This window comes from Paralichthys olivaceus, chromosome 6, assembly GCF_024713975.1.
Source record: "Paralichthys olivaceus isolate ysfri-2021 chromosome 6, ASM2471397v2, whole genome shotgun sequence".
Lineage (NCBI taxonomy): Eukaryota > Metazoa > Chordata > Actinopteri > Pleuronectiformes > Paralichthyidae > Paralichthys > Paralichthys olivaceus.
In genome coordinates, this window is record NC_091098.1 from 25,875,223 (window position 1) to 25,897,180 (window position 21,958).

The following is a 21,958-nucleotide window of genomic DNA, read 5'->3' on the forward strand; positions in this document are numbered from 1 at the left end:
TAGAACAGGATTAAACTTGTATAAATGTCGTCTTCCTGATAGATGGATTCTCTCATAAAAACTATTTGCATTCGATTTTTACCTAATATTATTCTTCTGACTCGGTAACTATGTCTTTGACAGCAGAGTTCATGATTTGTGAGTTTTTTACACCTTGTCAGTTTAGCCTCGAAAGTGTTATGAGTGTGAATTATTAGCGACTGCCGGAGCCAAGGCCTGCGGAGAGCTGCCAGCTCCGTCTCCCCCAGGTTCAAAACTCTGCTCCTTTTAATAACAAAAGTAAATGATGAAACTTGTACAACATTTTTCAAGGTCTCCAAGGCGGTTTATATAAAACAGGAACGGAGGAACTCACAGGTCATTGAATAACATGAAGACAAAGAGAGCTACAGAGGCCTGAAGACAGAAGTGGCTGAGCAGCAGAGACACACACTCAGGCTACATCCACACTCACATGTTTTGGTTTGGTAATGCAGCACAATTTTAGCACCATTCCAGAGTTCTCCAGCTAAAACAGAGATTTTAAAACTGCAGCTGGTTCTTCTGGACTTGATTTCATCGGGTGTATTTATACAAAGGAAGAGGTCTGGCTATCTTTTCGCTTTCTCTCTTTTTATGGGTCCAGTTGTGGTGAGCGCAAATGACCAGACCGTCAAAACTCACAGCAACGAGTGGATGTGTAACTTCAGCAATCTGTGCAGCTGCTTTCAGACCCACGCTGAACTCCAGGTAATCTCCTGAAAGTATCTGGAGCAGCTGTGTGAGTCAGTTGCTGCGGACGTTCTCCAAGAGTTTCTCCTGCCAGCCTCCCTGTAAAAACTCTGGATAATGTTCGAGTGAGCCCATGTGAGAACAGCAGGACATTCTGCGGACAATTCACCGTTAGAACAACAACAATAATCTGATAGAAATGGAAGAAAACTATATTCAATCGCACTGCACCAAATTTCAGTCCCCTGATATCAAGATTACTTATTCTTTTTGGTAAAATGGCCGATCTGACAAAGTTAAAGAATGAGGACAAATGAATCCTGGATCTGCTCCAAAATGGAATGAGTTCTTTCCTGACCTTTACCACATCCTTCCACCAAGTTTAATGGAAATCCGTTCAGCTGTTTCTGTGTAATCGTGCTTATAAAGAAACGAACAAATCAACCAACAAACAAAGGGACAGGGCTGAAAACATACATACGTACAGTTATTACAGTTTCTAGAACTAGAACACCCTCTGATAATTGCTAAACCAAAAAAAAAAAAAAAAAAAAAAAGAGTTCATGTGCACACACATCCTCTCGGTGTTCCCATGGGGGAGAAAGAAACCGAGAGGTGATAACTCCAGTCCCATTACCTCCTCAGAGTTCCCCTGTCCTTTCTGTTTGCTCCACCACTTTTCTCCCTGCATCTGGGTTTCATTATAAAGATATTAAGCCGGAGTCCAGGAGAGGTGATAAAGCACCAAATTGAAGGCCCTGGGTAATGACTGTTTACTCTACAGCAGTCGCAAGTTTGCATGCTGGTCTCTTACACGTAGCATCCTGTGGTAAGAACGCAGGCTTGAATATAAACACAGATCCACTCATATACCCTGCGTACTGCCGGAGTATTCCTCTCTCTCTCTCTCTCTCTCTCTCTCTCTCTTTCTGTTTGCTGGGCTTCCTGACTGCAGGATAAACTTTGCAGTAGATCTTCACCTTACAAACGTGACACAAACGCTCTCCATCCAGACCATCGACTGTAAATATAGACGGATGACACGTCTCCACTTCTTCCCTTCGTACGAAAATGAAGCCAAACTATCCTGGACTTGGTGGTGGCCATCTTGGGAAATTTAATTCAAGTGTAAATAGTTGTTGACCCTGTTCAGACTCTGTATTAACATCCGTCCTGAGTGATCCACTCACAAGTGGTCAAGTTCCGGTCTGTGATGCATGTGGCCACATGGTGTAAAGTCCTGGGTCTCACATGAAGGACGTCTCCTCTGCTGACGTTTCCGACCTGCTGCAGTTTTACAATGAATTTATTTTTGACTTTTCTCAGTGATGGTTGATTTGTTAGTGGCCACAAAATCAACACTGATCCGCACATAATGGTCAATACTTTTCTTAAATGAGGAAAATCGGTCTTTAATTATTTAATTATTTTAGTCTCCGCCCCCCCCCCCCCCATCTACATCTGTAAACTCAGTCTGTGTAGAATCAACACTTGATTGATTATTTTCAAATGGAGCAGGAAGTGAGATCCGATCACAAGTCGTCACTGGAGAAGTATTTTAAAGAGCAGGTAGTTAATTCTGTCCACTTGTGATCAGATCCCCGGCTGTTGTTTGACCTTCTCGCAGGTTTCACTTATTTATAAGAATAAAGAAAACCTCTGCAACATGTTTAAGTATTTCATTATTATTATTAGCGGCTCAGGGGTTAAAGTTTGGCTGGACGAGGCGCCATGATTTAACGTTTATGAACCCATCTGCGTTAAATATAATGATGTTTGGGATGCAAAACTAATGACTTAACCATCAGCTGCAGCGTTGTGTTTACCACTAATTAGAAAACGCTAGCAATAAGATGGTGTGCATGGTAAACACTACACAGCGTGTACATAAGTGCATCCTCACAGAGCCGCCAGCAACTATTAGTCTTGTTTACTTGAGCGGTCATGGTTTGAATTTCACTGTTAATTCTGGTTAAAATCCATATCTGCAGTATAAAGTATAAAGTGAAAATTGAGACTCAAGATATTAAACTCAAATTGGGTTTTAAAAAAAAATGTGGAAGTACATTTTTGCAATCCCCAGAGTCACTGTTGCCAGTTTCCTGTCCAACAGGGAAGTTGGAGGAACTCGTGCTGATTTTTAATGTTCTTTTTTTTTTTTTTATGTAGGGCAAATGTGTTTTCTGTAGGTTTGTTATCTCAGACCTGTTTGAACCCCACCGCTGTTCCTAGACCTGACGTGACCCTTTGCTTTCTCATTCTCATTCTGCTGGAGGAAAGCGTCTTAATGAATGTACATCATGCATATGCTTGGTATGTTGGTAGGTTGTTTTTCATCCGGTACACACTCCGGTTGCTAGGCTGTGGGACAAAGAGAGATCTAGCCTTAGTTATGAGGTGGAAAAGTGTAGGGGTTAGATGGGTGTGTGTGTTTGTGTGTGTGTGTGTGTGTGTGTGTGTGTGTGTATGTGTGTGTGTGTGTGTTTGGGTGTGTGTTTGGGTGGGGGTAGCAAGGTAGAACATTAGGAGGTAGAAAAATAAAAGGAAAAAGCAGGAAGACCCTCATGTGCTTTCAAAAAAACAAAAAAAACCTGAAAATCTTCAGAAAACATCTTCAGTCTGTGGGTGGGTGGGTGTGTGGGGGGGGGGGGCAGGAAGTGAAGAGAGAGGTCGGGGGAGCACAGGATGTGAAATAAAAAAAGTTTGATGGATAGGTGTCGTACTTGTGATTGAGGAGTGAAGGGAAAGATGCTGTCAGTGAGTTCTCTCAGTTCACCCTTGTCCCTCCATGACTTAATGATTAATGTATTGGCTCACTCACACTATTTGTACCTACGCAGCTGTAAAGCCATACACACACACACACACACACACAACACATAACACAGTATGCATTCCTACGCACAAGGGAGAAACATAAAGTGCTCTGCGGACAGGAATGGCAGCGTTTCCTCTGTCCTTGTTTGCCCCAGGTCCTGGGAACTGTTCCCTTCCTCTTCCTCCTGTGATGCAGCAGTCCTCCTACCAGAGACTTTTAAATGCTGTTCCTGTGACCCTGTTTATTCCTAGAGGTCAGTTTCATGTAAAACAAAAGAGCAGCCACCGTGCCAAAGCCTCTGATCTGGAAGCTGTAGAACACACAGCACCATCACTCCCAGCGACTCAGCCTCCTCCCCGGTGTCGGAATAGATCGAATTAATCTGCAGTTATTATCAAATGCGTCGGTTTTTATTCATTTTCTAATCAACAATTGTATAATACAATTTTTGTAGATTTTATCTTATAATTTTGTCTTGGTGTCGTGAGAATTTGATTGTCTTGTTTTTCGTAGATGCCAGTGAACTTTCTGTTTTTGAATGTTCGTATGAGGCGACACGCTGACGTCACACTGTTTTCTGACGTTTAATAAACAAAACAATGAACCGTTTATTTGAGAAAATATTTTTTTACGGCCTCGCTCGAGATGATGATCCCAGGAACAGGAATACATACAGAGAACGAATGCCATAGAACTTGTGTTATTACAGAATGTCATAACATAAAATAAATCTTTTAATTAGCTGTTATTGTGCAGCCTCAAAAAGAAAAACACCTTTTGAGTTTAAACTAAATATTTTTCCTTTGAAACTTTGCAGCGTGATTTATCACGATGTTTTAGCCACAAATGTTTTCTTCTCCGCTCTGAATAAAGTTCTGCATCGCTGTTGATTCGGAGCGATTAAGAAGTGAGTGCTGGCAACAGGAAATTGCAGTTTTCTCAGAGTCGTATATTTGCCGATGGTGGACCTGGCATTTTTTTGGCGGTATCACAGTCATTTCCAGTCCTGGTATCTGAACATCTCTTATACCGTTATAATTTCCATATATTTATATATATGTGTGTGTGCGTGTGTGTGTTTGTGTGTATATGTGTATTAGTACACTGCTAAGCACCCATTCAGTAACAGAACAAACTCGGTATTGTATCAGTTTTATCTGTTTGTATAGAGAAAGCACTCGCATCCGTAAAAAGTGACAGACTTGCCCGAACACATAGACACACAGATGGGCTGTAATTTTCCTCTCTCCAGTCAGATCATCAGCTAATGTCAGACGGTTGCTGTTATCGTGTCGGGAGCGAGAGGTTTTAGCCTGATGACACAAGGTTACACAAACAGACCTGCATTAGTTCCCTACACAGTCTCTGCCCAACCCCTATAGGTGAGGTGGTGTGGGCAGGTACAAACAGAAAACCCCCGACTTTCCCTTGTTCCGAACCTCAGCACACACACACACACACACACACACAGCTTCAGTTATATTTTTAGGCACCTCTGTGATATGCAAGTTTGATATATCTGCAGTAGATGATGGGTATCTCCTTCCACGTGGTTTTCCTCTCGGCCCGCACCTCTCCACCTCTTCGGTATTCTTTCAGACTTGTTTACTCTGCCACAGTGTGGAAATGCAGGCCGCTCTGGAGACGCTGGTGTTGCAGCCGGGGATCTGATATTGCAGGCTCTCGCTCTCCGCCACGCCGCGGACACAACGTCAGTGTTGTTCTGAGGAGCAGCCTGCATTTCGCTGATTCCAGCTGAGGTATCGACCATGTTTCGAAAGAGATGGGACCAGCTGATTAACGTTCTCCCCCCTGAAATTCATCTCATCATATGTTGATACAGAAGTGTAGGTGTGAAGTAGTGGCGCCACCCCCGATTGAAAAATCACAGTGGCTGTTGTAACTCCCAAACCACAGTAGGTTGGAATGTTCTCTTATCAGACGTAATCTGCTCCAAGTCCCACAGAACAAATCTTTTTACTCCTCAGTCAGTTTGTTGCTTTTGTGGTTCTTTGACACCCGTGATTAATGCTCCTTGGCAAAGTGTATTTCTCCTCGACACAGGTGGCTATTAAATAGTAAAGTTGTATTGCCCCAAATTATTGGCAGGAATACGGACTTCGATATATCAAATTAATTTCAACCCAAAAAAAAAAAAAGCCGTTTATTGCCTGTCAACAGTCTGCGGATTTCTGTAATGTGCACTTGATGGTTTCACACGTGTGCAAGAGGCCGATGCTGCAGCTACTTGTTCCAGACAAAGAGTCCTCATCGTGATGAGGTCCCGACTTTCACAAATGAAGAGTGCAGCAGGAGAATCTCCTGTACACCACACTGAGCGTTCAGGTGAGGGGCAGCAGAGCAGGCAGGAGACGGGACGACACGTATAAATTCCGCTGTGGAGCTCCCGTGTTCTTATTCACAGCAGCGTCTGCTCTTATCGCCGAGCCCTCTCGAATCTCGTCTTCCCAAGTTTACGTATGGCTTCTCTTTTTTTTTTTGTTTTTGTCACTCTCGCTTGTGGCGTGTTAGAAACTTCGTGACCACTCGCTCGTGGTGAATAGTTGTCCAGACTATGTCCTGCTGATTTCCCACCTGGGCTTCACTTGGACATAATCTTTACAAGGGAGCTGGCAGGAGAATGTCTCAAGCAACCGACTTGGACATCCACAGATAATGTCAGGAGATGATCAGAGTTCAGTGCATTGCTCTTGTACTGCAGCGTTGCACTAGTATTGACAAAGAAGATGGAATGGTGTGTTTCATCCTCCGGGGGCCGTTCCACAACAACCCAGACGATAGTTTTTCAGATAATCAAGTTTAGGCCAAAGGGGGTCCACCGACCGACTGACCTTACTCAACAGTTGATGCTGTTATATTCAGATAATGTGATGTTATGAAGCTGCGTTCTGTAGCGAAGGGACGGATAGATCACACAGAGACGATGTTTTGAATTAGAGATGATGGACACAACAATTACTAAGGAGACAGCAACCAAAACAGGCATTTACCAGTTGATCCGTTTATCAGACACAAGTCTGCGGTTCACATTAAAGCACCATAAATCCATCCCTAATTTTTTTTTTTTTTTTTGCCGCTCCTTATGTTGTCTTATTTCAGCAAGTTCCTCCAAATCACTGATCAGATGTGAGTCTGTGGATCATCAATCAGAGACCAAACAAACACGCAGTCTTTCCTCCTCTCCTCGCGGAGATGAAGCCCACATGCCAGTCAGCCAAAGGAATCCTCAGGCTTGCGGTTGAGACGAGGAGAAAGAGGAGCAGACTTGGCGGATCAGGGGCTTTCGGGCTTGGAGCAGTAGTTGCATTCCTCCATGTCTCTCTGTCTTCCTCTGCTGATGTCTCACTCTGTCCTCCTCCTGCTCGCTCGCTTCCCCCCACAATCCATCTCCATTTCCTCTTCCTCAGTCCCCAACGGGGTTGTCAGACATGATCGCTGATGTTTCACTGATGTCCTGGCCTCCAACGCTGCCTGGCCTGACCTGGCCGCTGTCTGCTGCGTCCCCATTACTCATATCTCTGCTCCTCACAGGTGCTAAAAGTAATAATTTAATTTGCCTTATTTTGCTTATGAGTAATATATTGCCTCTCTCGGTTTCTTCATCAGTCATCGGGCTGTTCTTTTGTTTGGATAAAGCCATGTTTTCCTTTACAGTGACTTGCTTAAGGCTGACCTTCTTTTCGTCTTTCTTGGACGTCACAGTGGTCATATGTCGGATTTATTAGACTTGAGAGAAGATGAAAATAAAGGGCCTTTTGGTTTTCATTTTTTTTTTTTTGCCTGTTAGTACTAGCAGAAACGAAATAGAGAGAGAGTTTACCTGCAAGAATATGAACAAGAAAGCATTTAGAAGTAGTTAAGTGAGAGATGAAAGAGGAGTATAATGTCATTTCCCTCCTCCTCGTCCTTCCTCTCTTGTTCATTATTGTGTTTCTACAGTAATTGAGGTGCAGCCTAGAAGACAGATAAAAATCTCTGGTAATTACCTCTGAGTCATACTCTGATCTTATCCAAAAGTTGGCCCACTAGTTATTTCTGTTGGCATCATGAGGCCTGCAGAGAGACATCCATACTGTGCAGACGCAGGCAGATGTAGAGAGAGACCAGCGTGTCGCTGAGACATCGTGTGGAGTCCGTGTAGTCATATAGCATCGGTATAAGAGTCCAGCAACCTGATTCAACCTGCAGAGATCAGAATTTACTGCACTGGGAAACGCTCTACTTAGTAATTCAGAGGTGAGACGGCCGTTAGGAGATTCTCATCTTCAGCTGTGGATGTGTGAACTGACCGTCAGCGAAACTCAAACCCTCTGCGAGGTTAAGTTGGTGCAGGACGTCTGTCAAACCTTCGATTGCTACACGTGTTGGAGCGATGTGCATGAGTTGTCGTAAGATTGATATTCTGCTTTTTAAAGAGCTTGGAGGGTGGCGACTTTATTATTGCAAGAATAAACTTGTGAGGAATGGATTGAAAAGTGAGGACGTGTGTGTGTGTTTTGTTTTTTTTCCCCCTCTCTATATTCAAGAGTGTGGTCTTCCAGTTTCAGAGCAGAACTTATTGATTTCCTGTTCAGGTTTTTGTGTAATGCTCTCACTCTAAACCCTGCGCTCGCGCTCAAATAACTCCTGCTTATGTTTAGATTTGCTCTGCTTGTGCTCACGGCATTTTACGGCACTTCAGCTCTTCTCCTCACGCTGCTTCTGTGCACAAGAAACTTCTGCTCTTGGATTTCTTGTTCCGCGCTGCAACAAGTCTAATCAAAATTCCCCAAACAATAGACTGCCAGGTTTAGTGTTGACAAATGAAATCGTCCCGCCCTTTTCACTTTCACACAGAAGCAGTGTGACTGCGAGGAGAAGAGCTGAAGCTGGAGCGAAATCTGTCCAAGCAACAAAATATGTTTTAAATATACACTCAAAGCAACTCTTCGCTCTGTACTTGACGTGACATGTCCGGTGGATGTGAGTGTGATACAGACTGACAGGAACATTTACATCTGACGCTCGTTCAAGCTGTAAAATTCCTCCACAATCACAACTTGTTGATCAAAACAATTATCAGACTCAAAATGTGATATAATAAAGAAGCCGACTGGACTCAAATGAGCATCTTCTCACTCCGTCATAGATGTTATTGCTCCCAAACACATCGATTAGCCACACCCATCATTAAACTGTGTAACGTCGTCCCAAAGATCGTAAAATAAAGACGCGTCTCCACTTCCTCCCACTGAACAAGCGTCAGTCACGATGTTTCACCCTGTTTTTATATCATCAAATTAAAACCAAACTCATCAGACACACGAACACTTGTGATAAGAACGACGACGAAAATGACAGGAAGCATCTTTGAGAGACGTTTACCGTTTTTTAAAAACTTTTTTGTTTGTCCCCTGTCCTGTCCACTAACGTGGAGCAGGCAGGGTTGATGACCTATATTTCAGCCGACCGCCACAGATCCAAGTGATTTGGCTTCATTTTCGGAAGCTGTCATGTCGTCCATCTTTACGCTCAGTCTACGGTTTAGTCACAAAAACAATCGCATCCATCACGGTGAAGTTGTGTGTTTGTAATCTGTGTGTGTATTTGTGTTTGTGAAGGACTACCCCAGGAACAGACACCCGGGCTGGAGCAGAGGGTCGGTGGCCTACCATGCAGGTGAGGTTTCATCCCCATTCCTCTTCTCTGTGTTTATTTATTTTCCCCGAGAGAAGTTGTCGTGTCACTTCCTTCGTATGCGTGGAATTCCTCTGTAGTCTGTTTTTGAATGAAATACATGCATTTGATATACTTCCTCTTAAGCATCTATCTGCCGGCTTCAGATGCAAACATCACAGGGCCCCGCCTCAGCTGGATGCTGAGGTGCCTCGCACAAACAGAGATCAAGGAGGCTTGCAGGCAGATGAAACGGACAGAACGCAGATAAGACGGATGGTGACAGCACCAGAAAAAGGAGAATGATTGTATCGCCATCCCAGTTTAGTCAAAGTTATCTTCATCTTCCTTCGCTTCCACACACACATTCGGTGTGAGTTGTTTGTGACCACAAGCCTGTGAGAATTATCTGCACGGGCATCTGCACAAAACCCCTACAGCTCCCATTCCAGGCCTCAGCACCCCTCGCTATCAGTGCTAAGAGATTAGCCGCTGCCGTGTTATGAGAATTTGCGTCAGCTGCAGCAGGTAGGTGGTTGCTATTACAACCTTACAAGCTGCAGTGGGAAGCCAAGTCTTTATCTGACAATCCACTGTCACAGTCAAGATCTTGTTAGTCCTTATCTGTGCAGAGCAGTTAGGAGCTTGCTGGCTTTCATCAACATAACTCTGGTCTGAAGCATCGCATTGTTAACCGCTCTCTCATGGGATCTCAGTGACTCGGATTCACACGCCACAAATGTCAGTTTCTGTCCATGAATCCCCACACATCTCTTTTTTTTTTTTTTTTTTTGTATATACTTTTCCAGTTGACCTCCCAATCTATCGAAACACATTTTCTTGTTCACTCCGCACATTCCATTTATGTTTCGAGTTGATGTTTATAGTCCTAAATCCTCGTGTCCCGGTGCAGACTTCATTCTCTGGATACATTGGTAGTAATAACAGTTGATGCTGTGTGTCCTGCCGGGGTCTGGGGATGATGCCTCGTTGCTGAGTGACAGACGAGACCAATCATTCACAGAGGCTCACCGTGCCAGTCCCAGAGGTCTAGCGCTGCGGTCTGTCTGGTTTGGCTGCCGTTCACTGGACACCACAGAAATGTGCACGCCCCAGCACAGCTCCCATTAATCTTATTTGTTAGAGACTAAAATGATGCGTGTGGTTTTCCACACTGTGCGTATGAGGTTTGCCTTCCCATGCTTTGGTTAAGGTGCAGGCTCTGATCCAGCTACTTAAAATCAACAGCCAGGGCCTCTTCTTCAGACAGTGTCTCCCCCTCACCGCTCCATACATCCCAGAGTCTCCCTGAGCAGCTGCAGAGCCTCGAGAATCGTTTGACCAAAACTTAATGTCCTACAAACACAAGGCCGCACGACCACAGCATGGACTGATTTAAGAACCAACGGCTTCAGCGGTGTCACTTTGGTTTTCCTGCTCGGTGCCAGCCAAGCTGTGAAGAGGCGCTGCTACGACTCGTGGTGCCTTGTTTATTTATACGTACATTTGTATTTGACCTCAGTGTCTAGAAGGAAACATTTCTGCCAGAATATTCTTGGCAGGTCTGAGCTTCATATAGGCTGTTGAAACCCCGTCCGTAGTGATCGTATCACTTCTTTTCAGGAATACAGCGGCTCTGTAAAGTTATATTATTCAGCCTGGAGGCAAATACATCAATTACATAATGATTTAGTATCTTATTTATACTTTGCATGTACAGTTTGAATCCTGAGCTCTATTTCTGGCACCTTAATTTATGGTGCGTTGTTTTGGACACGCGACCGGTCTTGACCTGGATCACATGTGATGCGTATTGCTGCATTATTTTAAGGTTGTTACTTTACTCCAGATTTATTCCAGTTATATATACAACTGACTGCAAACCACATCGCTGCTCCCTTGTGTAGCTTGTATAGTTTGAGAGTTCTCTGGCGCAGTCTGGTGTTACCACCCGTGTTTGTATTGAGAGCTGGCCCGGCGTGGACTTCCATCCTATGTGTTGGCTCCGCAAGTAAATGGTCCGTGTGGAAAAGTGGGCCCATGTAGGCCCCTGTGGGTCCTATCGGGAGCAAACAGCCATCCAACCATTGAGTGCTCCTCAGCAAGCCTCATTAACCATCTAAACCCCCCATCAGTGAATCACACGTGCTATGACTCAACACCCGCAGCTGAAGGTTGTGCCCTACCACCGCCGCCGCCGCCATCCATCCCTCACCACCAACCTTTCCCAAGATAATAGGGCTCAGTCTCACTTCTGCACAGTGTATCAGTGACGGGGTCTAATCTGATTCCAGCTCAGGTTCTGCAAAAACAATTACTCAGTAGCAACATGTTGTGCAGGGTGATATTATCGTCTTCTTACCTAATGGGACAAAAATGAGTTTGGATGATATTGTCTCTGTAACAGTAAAAGCACTTTACAGTAAATATGTCCAACTCCTATTTATTATCTTTATTAATCACTTGATTTTCTCACTAAATTGAATATTTAACTAAAAAATGTCACTCGACACACGTTCAGTACCTCCAGCAACAGTCCTGTTGAAAATAAAATCCTGTCCGTTAGCACGTCGGTGGTAGTTACAGGTTTACATCTGGTTGAAAAAACTTCCTCACAGGATTTTTATTTGGATCTTCACCAAATTGCACGTATAAATATTAACCCCCCCCCCCCCCCTCCTACATTAGCTTGGTTGTTCTTCAAGAGGATTCCCTGGTTATCAGTGAAAATGTCAAATGTGAGGAGTTGCTGCTCTTTATAGTTCAAAGTAAATTAAATATCTCTGAGTTGAGCTGATCAGAAAAGCGAATCACTGTTTTATGACTTGATATGGATGTAAAAAGAGGAATCGAGTATCGTGCCTGAATAAATTTAAGAGGATCACAAGAAACTAATAAAAAAGACATTTTACAATTGAAGCAGCAGATGCCTACATATCTGGACTTTTATTCACTAGTACAGGTCAAGTTCCGCAGACTTGATCCGTCTTCCTCCTGAATGCTGGCTTATATTTTCAAAAGTTCCCTGTGGAGCCGCAGAAGACATTATACAACTGTTTTCACTGGGGTCGGGTGGTAATACGGTATCCAAGGGTATTTGAAAATAGCCACGGTGTCCGTTTCATTACGGCCACGAAAAAAAAAACTCTGCAGCACAATGTGCACATTCATGTAATAATAAAAGCAAAGGAGAGTTTGTCCAGCTCCACTGTGTGTGTGTGTGTGTGTGTGTGTGTGTGGTTGGAGAGGCCATGACAGTGATGACAGAACTCTTTGTAAAGAAAGTAATTTGTCAAATAAAAAAACCTTTTTAAAACAACACGGACCAGAGAAGACGTCGTGATGTCACAGCTTCTTCTCTTTTTTTTTTTTTTTTTTCCTTTATTCTTGTAATATTACGACTTTTTGCTCAAAATCTCAGATCGTTTTTTTGGTTTTTTTTCTTCCACGTGGCCCTAATGCTTGTATTTGCACCTTTTCATCAACGAACCCGAGTTCAGAAAGATGAACAACAAGGAAATACGAGTGCTTCACATGGAAATATACAAACTAAACATAAATCACGTCAGAAACGAGAGATTGAAAACAGTCGAAGTTCTGTTTTCCCTAAAAGCCCGACGATGTGTTAATTTAATCAGTTGGTAAATTTGGTGTTCACATACATCTAAGTATCGAGCACCTTAATTACAAATATACTGAACTGAACAACATCAGTGCTGTGCTCCCCCTTTAAATGTTTGGGAAAAAATAGGAAAGTTATTGTCAGACAATAAATCATTACAGCGCTAAATTAGAAAACGTTCTGGTAAACATTGAAATAATCTTGTTATATTAAAAAAGGTCTGAGTATAATTCAGTTTGGCAGGCAGCTGTGTGCGGCTATTTTTGTTCCCGAGCGCACAATAATATCTTCTGTTGCTTTTTTAAGTGTGCTCTGGTACTAAAAAGGGTGGAAATCGATCTCCAGGAAGCCGGCTCAATTTGGAGCCGCGATGTGGTGGAAAATGTTAAAATTTGTGTTGGAGACTAGAGAGTTTAAAATTAGCTTACAGGTGTTGACCAGGGTTTGGCACCGAGGCTGCACGGAGCGAGAACCCGATGATGGCGTTAATGCAAAAGTCCGGATGACCGCAGCGAGGTGGTCGCCGGTAAGAAAAACAGTGACGACCACCAGGTGCTGGCTTTAAGGTTCGTGAAGAGGGTGAAGCACCGGATCAGATCGTAGGGTTTGGAGCCGGGCCCACAGGAGGAGAGGGCAGGAGCAGCTCGGAGAACCTGGCTGAGGACCGACACCAGCTGGGAATAGGAAAACAGGTTTTCTCGTAACATGAGAGTTTGTCTGGAAAAGACTGGGCTTCCCTGCCCAGGGAACAATGACTTCACAGACTCCTAAAACATGAAAAATTAAGACACAATATTTTTGTTCTTCCATGATTCCACTCCTCCCCCCCCCCCCCCCCCTCCCCTCCTGCATACGTGAGATTTGCACGTTCCTGAGAATCTACTATAAATTCCATTTGCAGCTGTCGATGTATCGTATACAGCTCAGCTCTCAGGATCACGAACGGTATATTTCAGTATTTATCTCTATAGGATGAAGTGGTGACGAGTGAGTCTCAGTTCAGGTTCATGGTGCCGGTGAAGTTACCGTCTTCTCTGCAGGCTCCAGACCGTGTTGCCGTTTGTCTGCGTCGATGCTACGTCAGAATTATTCCTTTTCACGAGCGCGTCGTCCAAAGTCCACTGTCACTTTTTATTGTTTGTGTGCAGAGATTTTTCACTCTACCTGGTTTGTCTGCAGTGGAGATTTGAACTCTATTACTGTTCACGTGTGTGGTTTCGTGTATGAGTTGATTCACCGAACCGACGGTATTTCAGAGATCTGTCACACGGCCGACACATTACTCACAACTTCAAGTTCACAACTTTCCAAAATAAAAAGTCTGTTATTCGGGCTCGGTGTGTAAAGTATTACGACAACAAAACAGATGTTGTGCTTTTATTTTGAAGACACGTCGCTAAAGAGGAAGAGATGCTATCAGTGTTATTTTTAACTCCAGTGAATTTCGGCTGCGGAGCGCTGGACTCCTGTTTGACCCATTTTGATTAATGTTGAGTGTGAAGCTGATAAGATGAACCGTTGTTCTACAGACAGATCAACAGACAGACAGACAGACAGGCCGACAGACAGATCGACAGACAGACAGACAGACAGACAGACAGACAGATCAACAGACAGACAGATGTTTGTAGATATACCAGACACTCACTAAAGAAACCGTGAACACCAGAGATTGTGTTTTCAAACATCTCTGTGAAAGTGAAGATTAAAGTTTCGAGCGTGAATAAAATAATTTTTTTAAAGTAATTTTGTCTTTTTGAGAGTTTGGTTAATCCATAAAGTTTGGTTGAATCCATGAATACAAAAAGTTGCTCCAGTGGCAAACATCCCTCCAGCTCTTCACCAGGCTTTTCCTACGTTGAACTGGCTCCGTCCTTCGGGCCCCAAACCTGGACGTCCGCAGCCCAGCTCACCTCCAGCCGGCGTCTGTGTCACTGTCCGACGACCTCTGCTATTTATAGCCGCGCTGCCCCGGTGCCGGCGTGGCTCCGCTGTTTGCCTGGTGTGTGGTGTTGTGACAAGGGCCCGCATGGGAGCCGTAATAATACAGTGTCTCCGTCTCCCTCCTGGTGCTCAGATAGAGATTGTTTAAACAGTATCCTGAGCCGGGGACGGGTCCCATGACAACTCCATAAATATTTACCGGCAGCAGCCACGCCGCTTCGCTTGAGGAGAGCTCGTCTGCAGTCTACCTCTGTCATGTTTTTCTTTTGCCCTTTTTTTTTTTTTTTTTTTCTCCCTCATTGTTGTCTCTCTCCGCTGCAGCGATGTGTTGTTTTGATGATTTCCTTTGGATGTTGTCGATGTCTTTTACTTTTTTTTTTTTTTTGTTCCCGTTGGGGGGGTTGAGAAGTGTTTTTTAAACTCGGCCTGCTTTCACCTTTACACATCATCGTCTGACTGGAATGTCCGGATGTCCTGTATGTTAGTGCTGCGTTACACGTGCACATGTTAGACAGGTAAACACATTATCTTTACATTAATCTCAGCAGTGGGACAAAAAACTCTTAAACTCAATGGGATATTTTCTTGTGTGTACTTTTGTATGTACTACACAGTCGTTACAGTGGATCAGAGATGTTTTCATCAGATTTACTGTCGCCGACTTGAGTCTGATGATTTTTCTTTTGATTAGTTGCAGGAGGAGTTGCTGTAGATTTGGTGAAACTTCTTCACTTTACCAACGAGCATCGAATGAATCTTATAACGATTGATAACGAATCTAATCCTCTTCTAAGAAACTAACTTCACCTGATCCAGGTCACGTTCACTCAATTCATTCTGTTCTTAGGATTTATTGTTTTTGTACTGCAGGAAATATTTAATGACGTAATATAATAATGAATCGTTAGAGAACTTTAAAGAACTCTGGGTCTCCCTGAATCAGTCAGAGGACTTTCTGGTTTGACCTTTAATAAATTACAAATTTTTATTTAAACAGATTTTGATTCTCTCTGTAACTCTCTTTAATTTTACTCTCAGTTTTTTTTTTGTGTATCGTCTTATTTTGCTTTTCCAGTTCGTCCTGATTCTAAATCTCATTGAAAGCTCTTTGAATTGTCTGATTGTTAGAAGGCGCTGAACAAATAAACCCGCCTCTCTTTGCTCACTTGGTTCTTCATCAGACTTTCGAACGTCGGCAGGTTCGATTGTGAAAGATTGTTGCAGAAACCTCTCTCGCAGGTTCACCCACACAGTTGCATCATGTAGTTTAATTTAACTAATAACAACACAATTCAGTTCTCGTCTTCTCCTCTTCCCCCGAACAGATGATGGGAAGATCTTTCACGGCAGCGGCGTCGGCGACGCTTTTGGCCCTCGCTGCATCAAAGGCGACATCATGGGCTGCGGCATCATGTTCCCACGAGACTACATCCTGGACGGAGAAGGTGAGAGCAGTGGGTTCAGGTGGTAGAATTATGTTGTCACTCATTAAAAGCGCTTGACGTGTTCGTGGGAGGTTTCGCTCTTCACCCTAATTATCGTGGTTTAGCATAAGACAGTTGCTGCAACATTCGGTCTTAACAGAGGTCCATTGTGTTGCGTTTGGAAAGAAACTGGATATTAACTAAAGTCCCCCCCCCCCACCCCCCCGCCCGCACGGAGCAGTCACCTACAGGTGAAGCTCTCATCCTCCATCTTTTCCATGAAAGATAAATACTTAACGTTTCTACTCTCAGGTGGTTTCACTACGTTTCTAAATATACATCAGCAAATATCTGTACTTTCTCCTCCACTGAATTTAAACAGTGCGATGTTGTACATCTTTTTTTTTATACGCTGATCCAATCAGACCCAGCAGCTAACGTTAGACTCCGCCTCCTGCATCAGCGGGGTCACGGGTGAAGAGGAAACTTCTAAAATAGTTTCAGAGGAGGCTGAAACTCCGGCTTTAATAAATCTGACTAAATGTTTTCATCATCTGCAGCTTCTTTAGTTTCTATTATTCTTGTGTTGAATCAAATATACAGCAGAGATGCAGTCGACTGTTCCATTAGCTGATAGGCTACACGTGGCGAGTACTTCTACCTGCACTTGGGTGCGTCTTTGTCTATTTATTTGTACTTTTACTTCAGTAAAATGTTTGAGTACTTCCTCCACCAGACGCTTCAAACAACACTCAACATTTCCTTTTGTGAAAAACGTCTGAACTCTCTAACCTGGTATTTAATCAGTCACCTGTGCTCTGCTCTTGTGTGAACGCCCGCGCTCTGTTTACTGTCCTCAGGTGACGTGGACGACTGGGATCGGCCCGAGGTCCGTCCGGGTCCTGCAGGCGTCCAGAACGTCCTGTACCTCAACGAAGAAGAGGAGGAAGAGGAGGAGGAAGAAGAAGACGGGGAAGAGGCAGAGCAGGGACAGGAGGGAAGGAAGGTCATGGTGAGAAATACTGACTTTATATTATATGTTCTATATTTCATCCAGTGTGATGAACAGTATTTACAAAACTTCTCCAGTTACATCTGAATAAATTCCACTTTTACTCAGTTAATTCATCAAATTAAGAATAAACAGCTGTGAAACTTATATTATAATATAATTAGAATATTATGGAGTCGCAGGACGACTTTATAATCTTTGATTCTGTGTGATAGTGTGAGTGCAGCAGACAAAAATCAGAAACTTGGGCTGTGTCTGAAATCAATGACTTGTCATCCCACAGTACATCTTGAAAACTACTCTACAACCGAGCAATAAATACCATCATGCATTGCGCATGTGGTGTTGACAGGACGCAATATGGCGGAGAAACGAGGTGGGGAGGGCGGCACGTCTCGTGGGTTGTTTCCTCCGGCTCTCGTTGCAGTTGTCGTTATAATCCTGTGATAATATGTGAAGTATCCGAACAGGGAAAAAGATGTGTATGAGTATTGTCTTGAAAGCTGCACGGTGGTTTCTGCGAGAGGCTGAAGAATCGAATGTGAAAAAACAAAACCTCGTCGTCAGAGTTGATGAAAACCTGATTATTTATCTGCGGATTCATCTTCAAATCTCACGAGACGTTAACAGATTCTTTCACGCAATTACAAATCTGCTAATTTAGTGCATCACCAGCATCTGTAGATCAGTGGACTATCTTTACATGTGTCTGTTCACGCATGTGCTCGTGTGTGTGTGTGTGCGCATGAGAACAACCACCCAGAGACCCACCTGTAAAAACATTATGGCTCCACGGTGTTCAGAACCTCCACTGGGTACCTTTAACATATATTAATCTTGTTTTTGGCAGCTCTACCTGCAGAGCAACACTCCGCAGGACTACAGCATTTATTTCACATGACTTATAAAAGCAGGAACCCCAGAGACTTGCATCATAATGAATACTTTCATATTCTGCCGTAACACGGCTCCTGCGGGACCCGTTACCGTGGATCTAAATATACCACACATACGCCCGACCTCACTGCGACGCACGGACCTGAGGCGTTCAGGGGTCTCGTCCACAAAAGAGAAAATCCGCACGACTTAATGAAGAACAGAATAAAAACGTGCTCGTCCTCCTGGATGCGAAGATGAACTTGATGGATGTTGGAGGTCAAAGGTCAAGGTCACGTAACCTCAGGTTGTTGTGAATCAACAAGAGAATCACTCCTGATTATCTGTTACAGCGTCACTGTGACCTCATATGCGCCTCGGAACTTTTCTTACATAGACTCGAACTGCACTGACTTTAGTTTCAGGGTTTAAGTTTTAATTTTATTCAGATGATGTTTGTTTTGAGAAGCTCTGCGGATATTTCTCCTGCTGGTAAAAACCTCCACCGACAGAATTCTAATTCTACGTTTTGTTGAGCGGGAAATTAACCACGTTTAGTTTATTTATTTATTTATTTATTTATTTTTAATTGTTCCGGTTTCGCTTCGTCTCGAGTCGAAGCTGCTGAGAAAATGTGCAGGTGGGGTTTCACAGCGCTGCTGCAGCTACACGCTGCTGAAACCCAAGTGGGTGAGAAGGAAGAGGCTGAACCATAATCCAGGGATTTGTCAATATTTATCCAGCAGGACACATTTACCCACAGTGCAACGCTCCACAACATCACAGAGGGCCACTATGGGCGTGGCTGCACGTGTGTGAGTGTGTGTTGCTCCAACCTATGAAACCAGTCGCACACCTCCACCAGCAGGTGAGCAGCGGTGGAGCCTTTCTTTTCGGGAGTGGGTGGCACAGTGAATGTTTGATGTGTGACTCAGACGGATTAATTGAAGACGCACACTTCACTGTGCTTGTCTTGTTGTTCCTAGTGTGTCACTATTTGTTTTCAGACTTGGAGCGAAGCCCTCGGGAATTAGCATCGAAAAGCTTGTTGGTGTTCCTTTGAGAACAGCTGGATGATGTTTGATCACTCGCTGATTTAGTGGAGACGCGTTCTGTAAACATTGACTTTTCACCCCCACGAGAAGACGGACTTTACAATGTCACCTATTGACTTAACAGTATCCTACCTGCACATAATTCTTGTTTACAACCGGCACATCGAGTCCTCGGATGAAGTTTGTTTAAGAGTCGTTACGTAAGACTTGTCTTTCGTGACTGATTCCTCCGAGGATTTACCTTCACTTCAAGCTTTGGGTTTGTTTGTCTGAACTCGCTGTCGCCCCCCTGTGCTCCCGCAGGTGTTCTTCACAAGGAACGGCAAGCTGATGGGCCGGAGGGAGATGGCGGTGCCCCCTGGTGGCCTCTATCCCACCGTGGGGATGCTGAGCAGCGGCGAGAAGGTGAAGGTGGATCTGCATCCTCTCAGCGGCTGAGCCGGGGGGTCGAGGACGTGGACCCGTGACGCCCTGCAAACAGCTGGCTGCGCTGTAGAGCTCACCCACCGTAGCCTAGCATGCTGCTAACACTCACCAGAACCCACGCAGATCAGCTGCACACATGCACGTCGCTCCACCCGGCTTTTATTTATATAAGAAACACACAATCGTAAGCAGAAAAACTCGACCAGAGCCTCCTCCTGGTCGTGTGGTAGCAGAGAGAGAGAGAGAGAGAGAGAGAGAGATCCTGGGTGGCAGTGTGCAGAGTCCAGGAGCAGGCGACTCCTGAGAGACGCTGAACTGTTAATTCTATGCAATCTGCACTGCTGTCGTCCGCTCCCCTCTTCCTGCATGCGGCTCGTCTCTGAAACACGGAGCTGGTAGATCCTGCTCATGGGCTCTGGCTCACTTCTGTTATTTAGTTTGTCACGACCCCAAAGCGAAGCAGAGCGAGGCCAACAGTTGTGCCGAGTCAGAGCTTGTTGGCACTTTATGTTTCAGGTGACAGACCCTCCCTCCCTCTCTCCCTCCCTCCCTCTCTCTCTCTCTCTCTCTCTCTCTCTCTGCCTGGCTCCTCTCTCTGGGTGACGCTGCCCCCCGGTGAGCGATCAGGGAGCTGCTGCTTCATCTCATTCACGCGGAGGATTATTAATCACAAACCAAACACGAGATTCTGCTCCCGAGCAGCATCCGATCGGACGTTTCCTCAGAGTGGCTGAGTAGATTTGTGAATATTTTTCTAGTCTCATCAGGAATATTTTCTACAATCTGCAAAATACGCAATTTAAATTGATCTTTTATCTACGTCAAAGGTTCAGGGAGCGTGTGTTTTTGTTTTTGCACTTTGACAATGTGACGTGGAGACCGGGGACACGTGCAAACAGTGGGTGGACAAAATAACAGAACCGCTTCCGGTATGATACAGTCCAATGCATCAGAACACACCAGAGCCATATCAGTGACCTCGTTCACACCTGGTTTTACATCTGTCCCGAGAGATCTGAGCACAAGTGGTTCGACCCGCGCCTTTAAAACATTTCATTATGTCCTCGATGCGTCTCCTGTGAACACTTACGATCAGATCTCACCTCCCCGCTTTTATGAAACACGTTCCTGTTCACAGAGACCAAATGTTTTTACCCTGAGTTTACAGATGTGTGTGTGTGTGTGAGTGTGTGTGTGTTGGCATGAGAGAGAGCTGAGTCGGAATATGTTGGATTCACTGTGAGACTGCAGCAGGTCAGAGGCGTCAGCTGAGGGGACGGACGTTCACGTTTGACACGTTGGGGCTGAACGCTTCGATCAGATCGCTCAGGACAGACGTGACCAGGCTGCGGTGTCTCCGTTATCAATACACAACCCAGAAAGTCAAATCTACCTTCACTCGTGTCGAAGCCGTTGAATTGGATCATACCGTCACTGCTGTTCTGACACGTCGACGGTTCACTCTCTTTCTATTTTCTCTCTTTTACCTGTAAAGTTAGAATAATGTTGTTTCGCTGGTTAAGTTAAAAGAGTCCGATTGTCTCTCGTCTTGTGTTTTAAAGGGAACGATATCACCGTTGTTTTAATGTTTCAGCCGAATCGATAAAACCAAAACCTTCATCGAATCCTTCACGGTCAGCTCCTCCCGCCTCCCTGGGAGGCGCACACAGCAGGTTCTTCTAGGGTTTTTATTTTTGCATGTAGACAAACTCGTACACCAGGATCCTGTAACGCTAACATGCTGAATAATCACGACACAGGGTTTAACTGTTGAATCACATATCTGCTGGAGTTTGTATGTTGTTGTTGTAAGCTGTTGTTGTGCGTTTGATTTCGAGCCATCGATGAAATATGTTTAAAAAAAAAAAAAAAAAGTGTAAATCAGTGTGTTCTTCTCCTGCAGGGCTGGATAGAGACTCGTGTACACGTCTGAACTGTAAAACTGAAGCTAGACAGTGCAAAGATATTAATGTGACACCGATGTGGACGTTCGGTCCGCAGCTACGTTCAGGGTATTAAAGTCACTCGTGTTTAAGTTTACTCAGAATCTCAGTTTACAAAAGAAAAGACTCATTTCAACCAAATTAGAAAAGAATCTGGTTAAAAATCTTTGTAGCGTCTCTTAACCTCCTCAGTCCTGTGACGATGATGATGATGATGATGATGATGATGATGATAATAAGCTCCGGCCTTGTTGACGTTGCACTATTAAGGCCTTGTTCAGTAAATGTTTGATCATTAATAAAGTTCAGTAAAGTAACGACGCTGTGCATCGTTTTATTTCTAACTCTGATCACAAAGGGTGAAGACGTTGATTTCATTCTGTTGGTTTAAGTTTTGGAAATCGATTTGAAACCAGAGAGAAGAAGCTCAAAGTCAAACTGAACTGAATTT

General features: G+C 44.2%; 1 protein-coding gene across 2 annotated transcripts in view; it reads left to right on the forward strand.

Moving 5' to 3' along the window:
- spryd3 (SPRY domain containing 3) overlaps positions 1-21,824 on the forward strand; it is a 47,284-nt gene extending 25,460 nt beyond the window's left edge. For both annotated transcript variants that reach the window (XM_069526329.1, XM_069526330.1), the window contains 4 exons: positions 9,151-9,208; positions 16,097-16,216; positions 17,056-17,207; positions 19,442-21,824. In XM_069526329.1, the coding sequence (XP_069382430.1) occupies positions 9,151-9,208; positions 16,097-16,216; positions 17,056-17,207; positions 19,442-19,576 (465 nt within the window). In that variant the 3' untranslated portion in view covers positions 19,577-21,824. The remainder of the gene's footprint in view (positions 1-9,150; positions 9,209-16,096; positions 16,217-17,055; positions 17,208-19,441) is intronic.
- The last annotated feature ends 134 nt before the right edge of the window (positions 21,825-21,958 follow it).